This window comes from Sinocyclocheilus anshuiensis, unplaced genomic scaffold (genome assembly GCF_001515605.1).
Source record: "Sinocyclocheilus anshuiensis isolate Anshui unplaced genomic scaffold, SAMN03320099.WGS_v1.1 scaffold1823, whole genome shotgun sequence".
Lineage (NCBI taxonomy): Eukaryota > Metazoa > Chordata > Actinopteri > Cypriniformes > Cyprinidae > Sinocyclocheilus > Sinocyclocheilus anshuiensis.
In genome coordinates, this window is record NW_015549711.1 from 356,589 (window position 1) to 370,518 (window position 13,930).

General features: G+C 36.2%; 1 protein-coding gene across 1 annotated transcript in view; it reads right to left on the bottom strand.

Annotated features, from left to right (window-relative positions):
* Positions 1–13,930, bottom strand: part of adam19a (ADAM metallopeptidase domain 19a) — a 104,521-nt gene that overhangs the window by 11,633 nt on the left and 78,958 nt on the right. The window contains exons 12-20 of the mRNA XM_016450114.1: positions 13,453–13,630; positions 12,115–12,204; positions 11,231–11,426; positions 9,861–9,969; positions 8,905–9,109; positions 8,666–8,743; positions 7,055–7,163; positions 3,885–4,026; positions 328–424 (exon numbers count right to left, since the gene is read on the bottom strand). Coding sequence (XP_016305600.1) covers positions 328–424; positions 3,885–4,026; positions 7,055–7,163; positions 8,666–8,743; positions 8,905–9,109; positions 9,861–9,969; positions 11,231–11,426; positions 12,115–12,204; positions 13,453–13,630 — 1,204 coding nt within the window. The remainder of the gene's footprint in view (positions 1–327; positions 425–3,884; positions 4,027–7,054; positions 7,164–8,665; positions 8,744–8,904; positions 9,110–9,860; positions 9,970–11,230; positions 11,427–12,114; positions 12,205–13,452; positions 13,631–13,930) is intronic.

The window sequence follows — 13,930 nt, forward strand, 5'->3', positions numbered from 1 at the left end:
TCGCTTTGGATAAAAGTGTCTGCTAAATGCATAAATTATTATTATAAATTATAAAGCTGCAAATATGCCTGCTGAAAATACAGCTTTGCCAATAAATTACATTTCAGATATTAATATAGATATTAAAATATAAAAACTGTTACTATTTTTTTTACTGTATTTTTGATCAATTAAATGCAGCCTTGGTGATCAAAAGAGACTTAAAACATTAAAATATCTTACCAACCCCCCAAATATGTACAGTATAATGGAACGCAAAGTTCTGTATGCCATTAAAGATTACATATGAAAGTGTTCTCTCTGTATTTTGATATGACTAAAGCATACCTTGAGATTACCACTTCTGTTGGAGGGTGCCACCACCTTCAGATGGAAAGCATGGTTTAGGTGGCCATTCTTCCCCTTTTCAACGGAGTCCTCATTTCTGAAAACAAATGAAAACACATAGAAATGGTTTATGGAAATGAATAGACTTTGAGGAAATAGACAAACATTGTGTTTTTTATCAGTTTGTTAAAGCACAAGATTGACTTCAGAGTTTCAGTATGTACCATAATAATACCATAATTTACTAAGCATGCTATTCAAAAGTAGGCTGAATAATGAACATTTTAAGAGCATGTGTGTATGTTCGTACAGTGACATCAGAAAGCATTCAGACCGCTTGGAGAGTATTCATAGTTCAGGACAGACTGAATTGTTTATTGTATTTGACAATATACCAAAAGGACAAAGTGAACATGTGATTTATGTATGTATGCATGAAAAAATCTGAAATCTATTATTTGCATTAGTATTCAGACCCTGTGTAGCTGTGCATGCTGTGTGGCAGTGATGACAGCAGGAGGTCTTCTTGGGTGTGATTTGCACACCTGGATTTTTTTCCCCCTTCGTCCTTGCAGATCCCTTCAAACTTTGTCAGCTTGGTTGTGAGTAGTTTGTCGACAGTATTTCTATGGGGTCATTTTAGCTGGAACACTTAAGGACATTATTTGTCCCAAGGCCAATCCAGGATCATCTTGGCTTTGTGCTCCAGGTCATTCTGACACTGAATGAAGAATCTTTTCTCTTGACAGAGGTTGTGTGCAGGTTTTCTGCAAGGATCACTCTATATTTGGCTCTATTCAACCTCTGTCATCTTGCCTGCCAATCCTAAAGCCTGTTGCTGAGAATAACGCTTCACTGCAGCTGCGCTTAGTAGTCAATAAAATTATTACAAGCAGATATTTATCAGGTGCAGCTATTTTAATAAAAAAGAGAGCATTTTTTTGTCTAACATTGAGCGTGCACAAAGATTATTTTCTAAATTTAATTTAGTTGTTAGCCAATATGAGTTTTCCCAAAATACATGGGAAATACTCTGAATTGCAACCGTGCCTGTCATATGCCATCATCGCTACTCGATTTGGAAGTGGTAGACCTCTGCTTTTTTGGCTTTTTATTCTACACAGATTTTTCCTAACTGACACTGATGCAAAACAGATTTAAGCATGTCCATTTGAAGCTGCAGGAGATATTCTGGGATTTAAAGTCTTACATGAATTGCCTTAAAGCGACTGTTCTCCAAAAAAAAATTACATTTTTATATCATTTATTCACCCTCACCCTTCCAAGCCTGTAAGACTTATTTCTTTCTTCTGTGGAACATAAAAGACAATATTTTATAGAATGTTGGGAACTAAATGGTTTTGGTGAATATTGATTTCTACTGTATAAACAAAAAAACAAAGCCACTTCTTAAAACATCTTCTTTTATGTTACACAGAAGAAATAAAGAAAGGCATGCATGTTTGGAGTGACAGAAGAGTTAGAAAATTATTACAGAATCTTCATTTTTGGGTGCAAGAGTTGATAAGTTGAAACCTTGCTGTTAGCAGATGTATATCAGTAATTGTGGTACATTAGGTTGCATTTAATTTAGTGAGAACTAAGAGAGTTCAAATGTGAGACCCTACGTGCTGGGAATCGCTCTCTGCCAAATGTGACCTGGTTTGCCACTGACTAGAAGAAAGGATAATACTGTACCTAATCTGACTAACTTTTAATGTTTTAATGACTGGGGAGGATTCAGAGTGAAGTAACCTCAGTTATCTCACTGCAGCTGCTGTTTTCAGCAAAAGTGAAGAGAGATCACATAATTCGATTTCAAAGGATACTGACAGCTGAACTAATTGCATATTTTTAGAGGGCCTCAGATGAAAGACAGGGGGCTCTTGCACTCTGTAGAACAGCTACGATTATTTCTTATAAAAGTCCTTTATAAAACAGGTCACAAAACAATTGTTTGAAACTATCTGACAAAGCAAAATTTGTCTCTGAAATACCTGACTGATAGTGTTTGAAATAATACAAAAAAGAACTGAAAAGAAAATTAAAAACAACTCGGCTATAGATAAGGGCGGGGGGCGGGGTGGGGGGGGGTCACTGAGTTAATACTATCTAAGGGGCCAGATAATATCCATAATTGTGTAAATGAACAGAAGGGGTTCTTGTCTTTAAGAGATAAGAATATGTGATATGGCGAAACACAAGGCCACTGAGACAGCATGCTGTTGTTGCACATAACATATTAATATTTACAGCAGTTCAAATACAAACACCACGAGAAACTCATAGTTCAGCATCACACACCATGATATGGGTTAAAATGAGAGCCCATTTCTCTCCAAAACGGTGCCAGTTATGTGTGAGTGTACTTGCTAAATTAAGGCGGATTGTACAAAATGGATAAAAAAAAGTAAAATAATAATTAAAAAAAAACGTTATGCGAGAGAGAGACGAGGCAGCACAGATCGCGCGTCTCATAAGTGAGTGGGAATTTACCGAACGTGGCACTTGCGTGAGTTAACACTGTACGCAATACCCGCAACCTCACACCAAATTTCAGGCCGTGTAGATAGGCAAGCATATATAAAAATCATTTAGTAAGCAGAAATCCGAAATATACCTGAACATATTAAGTTAGAGAAAGATGCGACTGAATTGATGCTTGAAGAATGCGCTTCCAGCAGCCATGATAAACAGTTGGCGGTTAAAGTTTTCTATGCACAATTTGATTTGAGGAAAGTCATGAGACCGATTACTATCTCTCTATCCAATCACGTTGATGGATAAAAAATAAAATAAAAATAAGCATGTAACGACCACAAATGGTGGAAAATAGCGGAGTAAAAGTACCGATACATCACTTAAAATGTACTCAAGTAAAAGTAAAAGTACACAATTTTTAAACTACTCAAAAAAAGTACAATTACTGATAAAAACTAAATTACTGTAACGTGAGTAGTTGTAATTCGTTACTTCACACCCCTGGTTATAGGCATAACATAAATAGTAATTCTGAAGAAAGCAATTCAAGTCCTGCTTCAAACAAAGCCAAACAGGATTTAAATGTGTCCAAGGTGTGTGCTTCCTCACCTAACGTGAGTTAAAAACCATCAAAAATGTTGATATTAGCTATAAAATCACGGGCTCCAGCAACAGAGACAGTTTGTTATCCTTGAGAAATATCCTAGTGGAAGACGGATGGGCTTGAGCACACAAAGAATATGCTGTTGTCTATTTTATTTCTAGAAATCTAAGAAATAAAAACTCTAGGAATCAGTCATACCACAAATTTGCATGAAGAAGATAATATTGTGCTGAACCACTCAGCATGCCACAGGTGGTACTTCTCAATGGCGTTCGAAATTGCTCACTTCAGTTCAGTTATTCTCTCACTCACGGCATGAATTCAATGGGTCCCTCCTGGAACCAAATACCCAATTTACCTAAACAGCCAGTTTTAAGATGAATGGCTCAAAATGTCTTCCATCTGACAACACCAAAGCCTTGACTGGCCAGACATGTTTTTTTTTTTTTTTTATGGATAGTGTTGCTAATACCTGCTGGCTTTGCTCTTCTCTCTCTGTGTTCTCCACTTGTGGTAGTAGGAGCTTTTTATCTTGATGCAGTAGAAGGCAATAAGTACAGCAGGGAGAAGCACTAGAAAAGCAAAGAACAGCCCAACAACCAATCCCACCTGACCTGAGGACAGATATAGGACATACAGCGACTGTTAGACAAGGGTCAACAGCAAACACAAAGAGAAGTGCTTGCCAAATATCTGCCACTCTGAATAATAGATTTGCACTGCATTCACTCTGTACTATAATAATGTCTATGGCTATGTTCAGAATAGCAAACTACCATACTTTTTTCTCTAGCATACCACTTTAAAGCAGCATCTAGCAAATGAATAGAACGCCCGAATGACCTACTACATTTCTAAAACGTGCAACACAAAACCAGTGGACACTCTCACTTGCAATGCAATGCAACTTGACCTTCTATTTCCAGTGTGACTCGTGAATGGGAAGGAATATTAACTGTGTCTTTTAATTTTAAGTTAAGCCATTTTTACACAAAAAAATGAAAAAATTTGCTTTTTTATGTTTTTGAAGTCTTTTATGCTCACCGAGGCTACATTTAATTGAGAAAAAATACAGTAAAAACAGTTATATTGTGAAATATCATTAAAATTTAAAAGAACTGTTTTTTATTTTATTTTAATATGATTTGAAATATAATTTATTACTGTGATGGCAAAGCTGAATTTTCAGCTGTCATTACTGCAGTATCACATTACACTTTATAAATCATTCTACAGTGCTGATTTGGTGCTTATGAAACATTTCTTATTATTATTATCAGTATTAAAAATTATTGTGCTCCTTATTTTTGTGGAATTATTTTTGTGAATAGAAAGAACAACATCTGTTTAAAATATTTTTTTCTATAGCAATGTAAAAGTCATTACTGTCACTTTTGAATTTAATAGGCACTGTATGTATGAAAGTATTAATTTCTTTAAAAAATTCTTACTGACCCTTTTTGGATGGTAGTGTATGTAGTGGTCATGTGACTATACTATTTATTGAAATATTTAGCATATTTTTCATCCTATTTAGCATCCTATTTAAAAAAAATACTAGGCAGTATACTGTGTATGCATTAAGAAGTATTCTAGTATTCAATTTAGAACAAAAGGTTTTGCAGATACAGTCATACATAAATGAAATGAGGGAATAATAAATGCAGGTAACACTTGAGATTAGGGAACACCTATTCATTATTAACTACAAGTTTTCCCTCAATAAACTCCTAATTTGCTGCTTATTGTTAGTAAGTAAGGTACAGAAGGGTTGAGAAGGGTTAAGAGTAGAGATCGACCGATATATAGATTTACCGATATTTTTCCCGATATTTAAGCATTTTACAATAATCGGATATCGGTTTTGTAATATCAGATTCACCGATAAATGCTGCCATCTTGTGGATGTTTTGAGAATTTTGCGCAGGATCACCATTGCAGCGCGTCTGAGGGGAAACAAGACAACAACAACAGCGTGCACAGGTACATGATTTGCTGTAGTTAGTAAACTTTATTTAACATAACAGCCATTATTACAAATTAGATGTATTACATAAATACCTGATATGCAGTTTATGCAGCTTGGCTCGAAGAAATAGAGACTAACTCACGGTCAAATCCTGTCCCAATAAAGACGTATATTTGCGTGAATTAAATAATATGCAGCCATGCATGGGCGCATGTTGGAAATAAAAGTGCTGAATATAATTCACTCTCTTGTGTCTATATGCTCATCGTCTCATGAAGTCGGAGTCACGTAGGCTAAGATAATCTGTCAAGTCCTCTCCCAATAAAGACGTAACTTTGCATTAATGAAATAATACAGCCATGAATGAGCGCATGTTGGAAATAAAAAAGCTAAATTTAATTCTCTGTCTGTTGTCTATACTCATCATTAGTCTCGTGAAGAAAATCCACATAATATTGCTGTTCACTCAGCAGATTGATGCTCAGGAAATGCTCCAACACGGACACCGCATGTAACTTTGAACAACATTCACTTGTTTAAAACACCCTAAATTGTAATAACATTTACTATATAACCATTATTTCGCTAATAAACATCTAAATAGATACAACTCTATGGAAATTAATTATTTATTATCTCCGCGAGCGATCGCAGTTTGAGTATAGTTCTGTGTAAATGCATAGATAAACAGCACTTTGTCAGCACGCATTTCATAATCTAGAACGACAAAAACATTATTAGTAATTCTGATATAATATGCCAGTTGAGAAATACAATAAAATACGATGTTTTGTTTGCTATATTTCAATATTCCAGAGAATATTATTCAGTGAATTAACATTATCCAGTGAATTATTCTTCACTCTTTAGCCTATTAAACAGCTTATAAACCTACTAAAACTGAAGTTTAAAATGAAGTTGATATGACTCCTTTCCTTTATTTATTTTCTCCATTTGAAAACATTAGACCTTCTACATGTATTTTGCTTATTGTTAATATTAGTGTTGCTGCTGATGCTTTAAATAAAATGTTTTTTATTGTTGTAATATGAAGATTAAATTTAACATGAAAGACTGCTAATTTTCAACACTTTTTTAAAGATGACTGAAAGGAGGAGAAACCAAAGTGAAGTATGGACTTACTTCACTCAGTCATTTATTTACTTTATAACAGTAAATAAATATCGGTTCTGCGTATCGGTTATCGGGCACATAAACATGCAAATAATTGGTATCGGTATCGGTTATAAAATATCAATATCGGTCGATCACTTGTTAAGAGATCTGGTCATGCAGAATAAGGCATTAATATGAGCTTTATACGTAAATAAACAGGTACTGTGTTAGTAATTCGCACACAAATAAGAAACTAGTTAATAGGGAATAGAGTTCCCTTATCTAAAGTGTTACCTAAATTCATAAATTCTTAGATTTGCTCTTGAAAAGTTTCAACAAGCAAAGATATCATTGGCTTGAGTCCTGGAAAGAAAAGCTGGACGGTACAGATTAATGGTCAAGGTGACATCTGATAAGAGGTGTGAGGAAGAAAGGGAAAGTGAGGAAGAGGGAGAGAGAGCAGACGAGTGATAAAATCTATAAGATGGATTAAAGAATAGGAGAGAAATAAGTGAGAGCAGAGGCACATGTGCACTGAAAGCTTAAGGTGAACTCACTGTCATACTGCACAGGTCCACTGTCCACACTTCCCCCGAGTCCTGGTTTCTCACAGAAGGGGGGAGCCCACCCACGGTTGCAGTGGCAGTTCCCATTACTGTTACACACCTGCATGCAAAACAACACCACACATAGGAATTAGTGCGGATGAGAATTTCCATCTGGAAGGTTGGGGTGTAACTTTCACACGCCTTTTGCACTGCAAGTGTTTGACCAGAAATGAGAGTTTATCCTACAGGAACGGAAATCCTGTCAGCATTCACTTTTCCTCATGACTTTTCGGTTGAAGTACACCACAAACAACTGCTCACAATTGTTTGGTTTCAATATACATTTGTTGAGTTTTTTTTAATCGCACGCAGCCATTTACCTATCCTCACTTTCATTGCTACCATTGCAGGGAACGTTTTCCGTCACGTCTTTTAGAGTATAGGGCAAATACAGAATATACCACCTTTCATCTTTAATGGAATTTCTTTTAACAGAATATTTTACACGCTTCAATCTAACCCAGAGGCAAGACAGGAACAGTGGAAAGGAGAGAAAATGTGCTGTGTGCAAATAGCACGATCACTCACTTTATTCTCCATCCACACTTGCCTAAACCATACAATCAATATGAGTCAAATGATAATGCAAATGGATAATAAAAAGGCAGTTTCTGAATCTCTAATCTCCCCTCAAAGACCTGGCGTATTTGGCTGCCCTTTTGAAAAGCGACTGGGTAAATAAGCAAGAAATAAAAGAAAAGCTGACAAAAGAGAGAGACAGAGGGAGGGCAAAGGGAATAGGAAAGACAGAATTTGAGTTTATACAGCTTGGAGGCTGTTTACGACTATTTGACCAGAAAATACACAAATCAAATGCTATAGCTCTGCTAATATAAGAAAGGCGTTGGTTTTTATTAGAGGCGGTATGTGTCGGGAAATGAGCAACCCAGAGGGCGGTTTTAAAGGATTTAGAGGTGTGAAATCCACAATGAGTCAGTCTGGGTTAAAGATGAACTCAAAGGGAGAAGGAATACTAAGACATAGCCTTTATTTAGACATAATTTAGGAGACGTGCTTGCATGATTAATTAAATAAAACCTTTTTTGTATAAATAGTGTCTTCCAGTAGCTGCAACACTGACAATATTAAATAACAAATATTGTCAGCACCAAATATTAAGCAAATAATAATTTTCTTAATGAGTTTTTTTTTCAGTACAATATCTAAATACCCTTAAAACAAACTAAGCAAATGAAGCTAAACTGCATAAAATTGTAAGACTTTTTAAAAAATATAAATATATACTTTTATTTATTTTTTATTCCAAGAGCAACACTTTTTTAAAGAATAAACTTCACTACACTGAAAAAATTTACTGCTAGCAAATTTCACAAATAATTACAAAGATATGGCAAGTGACACTGCATAAAACATGAAAAGTTCCACATTTTTGAAATATGTTTTCTTATCTATAGTAAAGGTCTAATTAATAATATAGTTAAAATTATAGTTATTAATATAATATAATTAATTATATAATGTAGTTATTAATATAATATAGTTCATATAATAAAAATATAGTTAACGTTTATCAGTTGTTGTTTTATAATGACTGCTTACCCCATGCCCATGGCAATGAGCGATGCAGGTGTGTAACTCAGTAAAAGATGCATTTTGACATCGTCGATCTTTGCACACCTGAAGGCAAGTAACAACAGAATAAATCAACTCTTCAATGCAAAACATAAAATACTGCTTTTATTGAGACACTTATTTTTGAGACACATCTCCACTTGATTAGTACAGATGTTGTTTAATAAATATCTCATCTTAAATTCAAATTAAAAAAAAAAACTTGCCTTCCCCTCTCCACACTTGGTGCCCGTCATGACTAGTCCAGGGTCTGGAAGATCACCCTGCCCATCTTGGGTGCTGTAAACATATGTGCCCCGGCACTTCACCTCAATGCCATCTGTGCGGATAGTGGTGTCTATGGACACAGCATTGGTGCCCTTTGGTTTCTTGGCAGCACTGTGGCACTGTATCTTACCACATTTGGCATCCCTGTTGGGATATTTGATATGAGAGATGGTAAGTCATGAGGGATCACTAGTCATCTTTGCTCACAGCTATTCAGCATAAATACATCTATGAGAAAAGCAAATTAAATAATAATAGGATGAAAAATAATATATCATCTAAAAATCATATTTGTTTTGAAAATGATGAATAAGCAGAAAAAAATTGTCTAACTTTGGAAAAGTTTGAAAAAGTACTGAGTCTGCAGTGCTGTCCTTATAAACTTATTTGAACTAGTTTGTTCATTTTCTCTCTCTCTCTTTTTTAAATGTATTGGCTTGTTCCCTTTCAGTCGGTCACTCCCGATGTCACGTCGGATGACCGACGAATTGGGATCTCGCTTAGAGAGAACAATCTACTTCGAGTGTAAACTAAACAAGCCAATGCACATTGGCATGCGATTATTGCATCCAGCTGCTGCTGATCACAGCGTGAGTATAAGTAGGCAGCAGATGCAGCGCATATTCAGCTTTTCGCTTCGGAGCCGAGCGGTTCTTCAGGGAACGAGGGTTACCATACGTAACCGAGACGTTCTTTATAATGTATTAGTTTGTTCTTTATAATATATAGTTGTAGTCACAAGAGAATTAATTGTGCTGTAACAGTTTTAAAGAAGTCCAAGACCAAATTGCTGTTTGCAGAGATTTCAAATTTCACTTCAGGTCGGCAAGTTCTTTGACAGAAACCACATACTATTGCTTATATGCCTGGTTGAAATAACGAAATACCACCTTACCTTTTCTCACACTTTACGTAGTTTCCATGACTGTCCTTGCCACAGTTTCCAAAGGCATTCCCTGCTGCGTTCACATCCTGAAAACAGGCGTCATGTGCCGGCTGCGCACCTGGACAAATTTAGTTTACTCAGTTAAACCTACATTACCTCTGAGAAATGTAAATTACAGTTTGGGACTCTAACAGACTCATAGTGTGAACATGGATCTGCTGGCTTCATGCCACCAGCTAATATTTGGTTAGGGATAATTTTATTCAATTGAAGCTGAAGTGTTGGTTTTAAGTGACTAAAAGTTTTTAAAACGTGTTTATAATACATAACACAATTTTATTTTATTCGACCATGCCATGTTAGAAATAATCCATTGATTACACAAAATCCAGTCCAGTGAAACATTAACTGCTCAATTAAAATGAGTGAATATGATAATATCACTTACACACAGTGAACATCAAACATGTCAACACCCCCTCACCCCACAAATGACAAAGTACGTCTGCTGTGATCTGTGTCTGTTTGACAGCCAAAGAGCCTGACTGGACATGAGCCCAGAACACACTGGAGGTGTACAGCCAAATGCCATGAGCTCCCACTACATAATCCACATAAAGCAGTATTTGATCATTAGTGCTGACTAAACACTGAAAGGGTCAATTAGGATTCAAAAACTTTTTCTGGAAGGGACATTTAGCAAAGAAGTACCATAATATTATCATGGTACCATGTTAGCACCATACATTAAAAAAAAAAATTCTTTAAATTAGCTTGGAATACAATGTAATCACAATGGTATATGATGAACGTAATATAAGTCATGCAGCATGTAATATAGTACATGCAGATATACAGTACTATTGTTCAAAATATTTTTTCGTGTTATTGAAATAAGTCTCTTGTGCTGCATTTATGTGATCAAAAATACAGTAACACAATAATATTGTAAAACTATTATTCCAATTTAAAATATGTTTTCTATTTTAGTACATTTTAAAATGTAATTTATTCCTGTGATGACAAAGCTGAATTTTCAGCAGCCATTTCTCCGGTCTTCAGTGTCACATGATCCTTGTTGGTGCTTAAGAAACATTTCTTATTATTATCAATGTTAAAACAGTTGTGTTGCTTAATACTTTTGTGGAAACTGATTTTTTTTCAGGATTCTGTGATAAATAGAAAGCTGTTCAAAAGAACATTTATTTTAAATAGAAATCTTTCAAAACATAAATGTCTTCACTGTCACTTTTGATCAATTTAATGCATTCTTGCTAAATAAAATAACTTATCATAGTAACACAATAACTTCTGAACTGGATCCTACAAATGTAATTTCCCTGCAAACTAAAGACACGGCCAGACAGCACGCAGCTTACCATAACCCCACAGCTGCAGGCACTGCTGTTCATGGGTCAGACACATGCCATTATAGCAGTAGGCACGGCCATGCTGACACGATGACCCATCCAGGAGGTAAACGTTAGAGGGGCAGTAGGGAGAACCTCCTGTGCAGTATTCCGGCAGATCACAGGCACCGGCTGCTCCACGGCACATGGTGCCGGCCTGCTTCAGCTGTGGGCAGAGGGCACGGTAAGGAGACTGGAGGACTTCGATGAAAGAAAAAGAGAGCAGGTGCTGGGCAAACTACAGAGAAACAGTGGATATGAAACTGTGACGCCTGGTGCTTCTCTAGAATGTAGATACACAGACAAGGCATTCACTATTTTGAGCAACACATAAAATAAATAAATATACACTTTACAATAAGGTCATATTAGATATTAGTTAAAGCAGCACTACAGGTGCATCTCAATCAATTAGAATGTCGTGGAAAAGTTCATTTATTTCAGTAATTCAACTCAAATTGTGAAACTCGTGTATTAAATAAATTCAATGCATAACTAACACTAATTAACAATGAGTAATATATTTGTTACAGTATTTATTAATTGTTCATGTAAGTGAATAATTAGTAAAACATCTACTGTAATACAATGACATATGTTGATTACAAAAATGCAATTTCTTCGGAATACACAGCTAATTTGCAATTGTTTCAATAGGGAAAGATGCTTTTTGCGGCCAGGTGGTGTAGTTATGACTTCTACCAGCAGGGGTTAACAGGGACAGGCTAACTCTCTAAGCCTTGACCACTTGTATGAAACATACTACGTGAGAGTCAGAACAGAGTGAGAGAGGGAAGCAGTGGGAGAGAAATAAATAAATAAATAGATAAATAGACAGATAAATAGTTAGGCACCTTGCAGTCCTCACAGCAGACCCCGTGGGCACACTGTGCATCCACCTTCAAAGTGCAATTGCTGGGGTGACAGCAATCATTGGTGCACTCCTGCGGGAGACAGAAAACACACACACATAATGTATGTACTGTATACACACACTCACAGTGTCTGTTTGCACACTATGATTAAAGTTCGGAAAAGAATAAATCGAGAAGAGAAATTGCACAGGACGTTAGATGCATATAAAAAATGTCTGACATGTATGATACTGATATATACAGCGTGGAGGCGTCTGACGGCCAATAATTATACCGTACAGCTGAAAATGAATAGGGGAAGGGGAGGAAGTGTGTGTGTGGTGTTTTAGGGTGTTTAATGAGGAGGAAACATCCACAACACACATATACGCGCTGTCAAACACACACACACACACACACACACAGTCTCTCTCGGTCTCACATAAACACACACGGCAACCTCTATTCTGCTTGATATGGTTTCAGAGCATCAAGTGCGACTGACAGCTATGATTATTGCACTAGAAATAAATAAATGGTGTGATTCAGTGACTATAATGAAAAAAGACATGCGTACATGACAGGCTTACACTATCAAATCTATTTTTGTGTATTCATGGAAGTAGAGAGGGCCGGCAGATGATGGTTTGGATTAAAGGTTAGAACAAAAGTGTATGATAACAGCTCTCAGTTCAGTGCTGCAACCTAGCTTTTTCTGTCAGGTGATAGTTGAGGTGTTGTTTCATTGAATGTGGTATTGGCAGCAGGTGAAATCCAGAACAGTAGTCCAGGTGTTTATGTATTGACTAGGAGTTACAGACGCTACCTCAATCTACCTGCACCAGATGGCAAATCACCCAGCCATTATATGCACACTGACAGCCTGTCAAACATGGCTTTGCAGCAAGGTGGGACGGTCCTCTTTCTCTACAGGCATGCAAGTAAACATAAAAACGCATATGCTTTCATCTGTCATGCTTTGTTACGGCACAGTTTTTCTGCTGTAGTTCGACTATTTATGTTCTAACACTTGTGTTTGGACCTCCCATGTGATAAAAACAAAACTTTTTGCTGGTTAGGCAAAGCTCTTCACAATAAAAATGATTAAAAAAAATACACTGCATAAATAATATCAAGTATTCCATTAATAAATAATAAACGCATAAAAATGAGGCATAATCAATGGTAATCCATATTAACTATCAAATTTTGATTTATTACATGTACTTCATACCCACTACTGTTCTTGGAAAAATTACTAATTCATGATTGGTCTGATTCAATATTCTCTAAATCAATAAGTAATTCCATTCAATAATTAATTTAGGCACAAATCACCTCTGGTTCTCCACAGTCACACTCCTCCCCTTCCTCTACAAAGCCGTTTCCACACCTCTTCCCACCGACCAGATCTTTCATGTTGGGCATGTTGAACAGGCACATTCCTCCTCCCTTCTGGAAGTAGTTGTCCAAGTCTTTTTTGCTACAGCGGCTGAAAACTTTTGGAAAGGGGTGCCTGTAGAGACCATTTTAGAAAGGGATACATGTCATTCTTATGCATCAAAATGATTGAAAACAAAAGAGGCACTAGTAGAAATAAGATGGAAAACTTACAATTTGTTAAGCAACTACAGTTAGCAATAGACACTGAGGCAGATGCAGCTGAACATCGGTTTATAATGAATCCAGTAACATGATTATCACGAAAATAAGGTCTTGATTTAAAATGAAAAGAGTAGTGAAGTTTCCCAAACTGTTTTTCACAAGTAAAAAACAATTTCCTCCTCTCTATGCCAAGTGATCTCTTCTGAACTTC